Genomic DNA, 2,530 nt, shown 5'->3' on the forward strand with positions numbered 1-2,530 from the left:
GGAGGGCCGCCGGCGCCTGGTGTCGGAGCTGGAGAGTCGCGTGCTGCAGCTGCACCGTGTCTTCTTGGCGGCCGAGCTGCGCCTGGCGCACCGTGCAGAGAGCCTGAGCCGCCTGAGCGGCGGCGTAGCGCAGGCCGAGCTCTACCTGGCGGCGCACAGCTCGCGCCTCAAGAAGGGCTCGCGTCGGGGCCGCCGCGCCCGCCCGCCTGCGCTGCTTGCCTCTGCGCTTGGCTTGGGCGGCTGCGTGCCCTGGGGCGCCGGGCGGCTGCGGCGCGGTCACGGCCCCGAGCCCGACTCGCCCTTCCGCCGCAGCCCGCCCCGCGGCCCCGCCTCCCCGCAGCGCTGACCCCCGCGCGGGACCCCGTCTCCGGGACCGGCCCTCGCCCATGGACGGCGTCGCCTACGCGGATGGATGGAGTGGCAGACAGCGGGAGGAGACAGTCGGGAGGCCAGGGGCCCAGTAAAGGAGGCTGAGGTGCGGTGTGAGCGGCTGGTGCTTTCGAGGGGTGGGTCCGTGGGGGGAACGCAGGGCCCAGGAATCTCCTCCCTGGGTTCCTGGCGTCTTTCAACAAAGCTGCCCACTTTCCGTGGCCCCCTCTCCCAGACTTCCCGGGGTGAGGTGGTAGCACCAAGCCTTCCCTGTAGAGTTGGGCAAATGGAGGGTGTTCAGCTCCCAAGAGGGATTCAGTGGCAAACTTAGCAGCGGGAGCCTGCTGCACTGGTGCAGTGTCTCTACCCTCACCCCATTCGCGGGGCCTTTTCTGGGTCCCTTGGTGCTGTAGGAAGTCTTGCCCTTGAGGCTGCTGCTTTCGGGATTGCACAGCTCCATACATTCAGGAGGGCAGAATAATGAGGTCCCAGGTTGAGGACTAGCAGAGTTGTATGACTTGAGTTTCCCCCCTCCGAGCCCCTATTCCCTGAGAGGTTGAGGATTTGTCCCCATCATCTGCTTCTAGGAGACAGCTTAGCTAAGACTACACAGCCTGAGAGAGGAGAGGTGTTTAGCACCTGCTCACCTTACCCCCAGCACCTCAGCCTGTTTCTTAAGATGGCTCTCCAGAGGTACAGCTAGGTATCAACCTTTAACAGCCCCAAGGGGACAGGTATGGCATCAGATGCCAAAAGGGGAAGCTTTAAAGGGCCAGACTAGAAATGTAATCTTTCAATCCCAATGCCCATCAGGCCCCTATTCTTTTCCTCCACTCTGTTCAGTGGCCTGTCTGCCACTGCTCACAGTTAATTTTGACCTCTCAAAGGTATGAAGTATCACCTCTCCCAGAGGGGTTGGGGGGTAGTTAACACAGGGAGAGATACCCTCTTCCACTATAAATTATAGATTTTTTTTTTATTCTTTTCTCACACCTAGAAATAGTGATTGCTTCTGCTTAGGGAGCTTAGTTCATTTAAAGTCCTTATTTTACAGAAGAGAGAGGATTTATCAAGGTCACAGGCCAGGACAGAAGTAGGTTCCAGGGCTGTGTGGCCTCCCCATGATATCCTAGGCTTGGGCCTGGGAGAGCTGACCTCTGGAGCCCCATATACTGTGTAAACTCAAACCATTCTGCCCTCTCTCTGTGCTGCTTTCCTCAGTCTTTCTCCTGTCTTAACATGGCTGCCCCTCCAGTCAGGGCTTCAGAATGGAATGAAAGGGGAGGATGATAATGACACAGAATTCTGTTTTAATATTGTGAGCCCAGAAGAGGGTGAGGTACATCGTGACAGGCAGGGGACTTCAGCTCACCTTCCATCAGCCCTTCCTCTGTCCAGGTACCAAACTATGGCAGGTTTCTCTGCTAACAGTCAAATCTTCTTGAGCCCTTCTTGGCTAGGGAAGGGTGTTTCAAGGAAGGTCTCAGAGTTCTTGAGAAAGCTTGGGGACCAGCGGCACAATAGGGAGGCCCTGGAATTCTCTGGCCAAAGCCACTAAGGTCATTTGGCATACAGGACTTCCTGGAGGTGACAGTGAGGGGGAGCTCAGGCTGCAGTGTTGGGCTGCAGCCAGGACTGCTTGGTTTCTGGGTTGCCAGGGAGGGAACACTTGGTCCAGGGAAGCTTTTAGCTAATGGCATAAAGTACTTTGTGCCATCACAGTTTTGCCTTTCTCTGGGATTTGTTGGTAATCTGCTTTGTCCTGATTTGGGGGTTGGTAGGTAGAGAATTAAAGATGACACTTTTATGTGTATGCGATGGTGTACATGGAGACTGGCCCTAGTGTCATAGGCAGCTCTATCCCCTCCCTGCACTTCCAGATGCCCCACCACTGACCATCAGGCACCTAGGCCAGGACGCACAGAGTTCAGTGACTTCCCTCCCTGTTTCTTAGTGCACTGTCCTCAGCCAACTAACAGGTCGCCTTCCCATGGCTGCCTGGCCTACTCAGGGCCCCCTCTAGAAGGTCCCCACCCTTGTTCCATATTTTCAATTAATAGGTATTAATTATAGTTCAGTTCAGACATTTCAGAAAGAGATCTGAATCAGAGCCTCTGCCCCACCCCTTTGGTAGTGGAAATTGAACTCAGGGCCTTTACAC

General features: G+C 56.0%; 1 protein-coding gene across 1 annotated transcript in view; it reads left to right on the forward strand.

Moving 5' to 3' along the window:
• Positions 1–2,530, forward strand: part of Trnp1 (TMF1-regulated nuclear protein 1) — a 6,173-nt gene that overhangs the window by 445 nt on the left and 3,198 nt on the right. Inside the window, 1 exon segment of the mRNA XM_023703075.1 lies at positions 1–475. This exon segment is cut by the window's left edge and continues 167 nt beyond it. Coding sequence (XP_023558843.1) covers positions 1–346 — 346 coding nt within the window. The 3' untranslated portion in view covers positions 347–475.

Source organism: Octodon degus, unplaced genomic scaffold, assembly GCF_000260255.1.
Source record: "Octodon degus isolate 3935 unplaced genomic scaffold, OctDeg1.0 scaffold00163, whole genome shotgun sequence".
In the NCBI taxonomy this organism is placed as follows: domain Eukaryota; kingdom Metazoa; phylum Chordata; class Mammalia; order Rodentia; family Octodontidae; genus Octodon; species Octodon degus.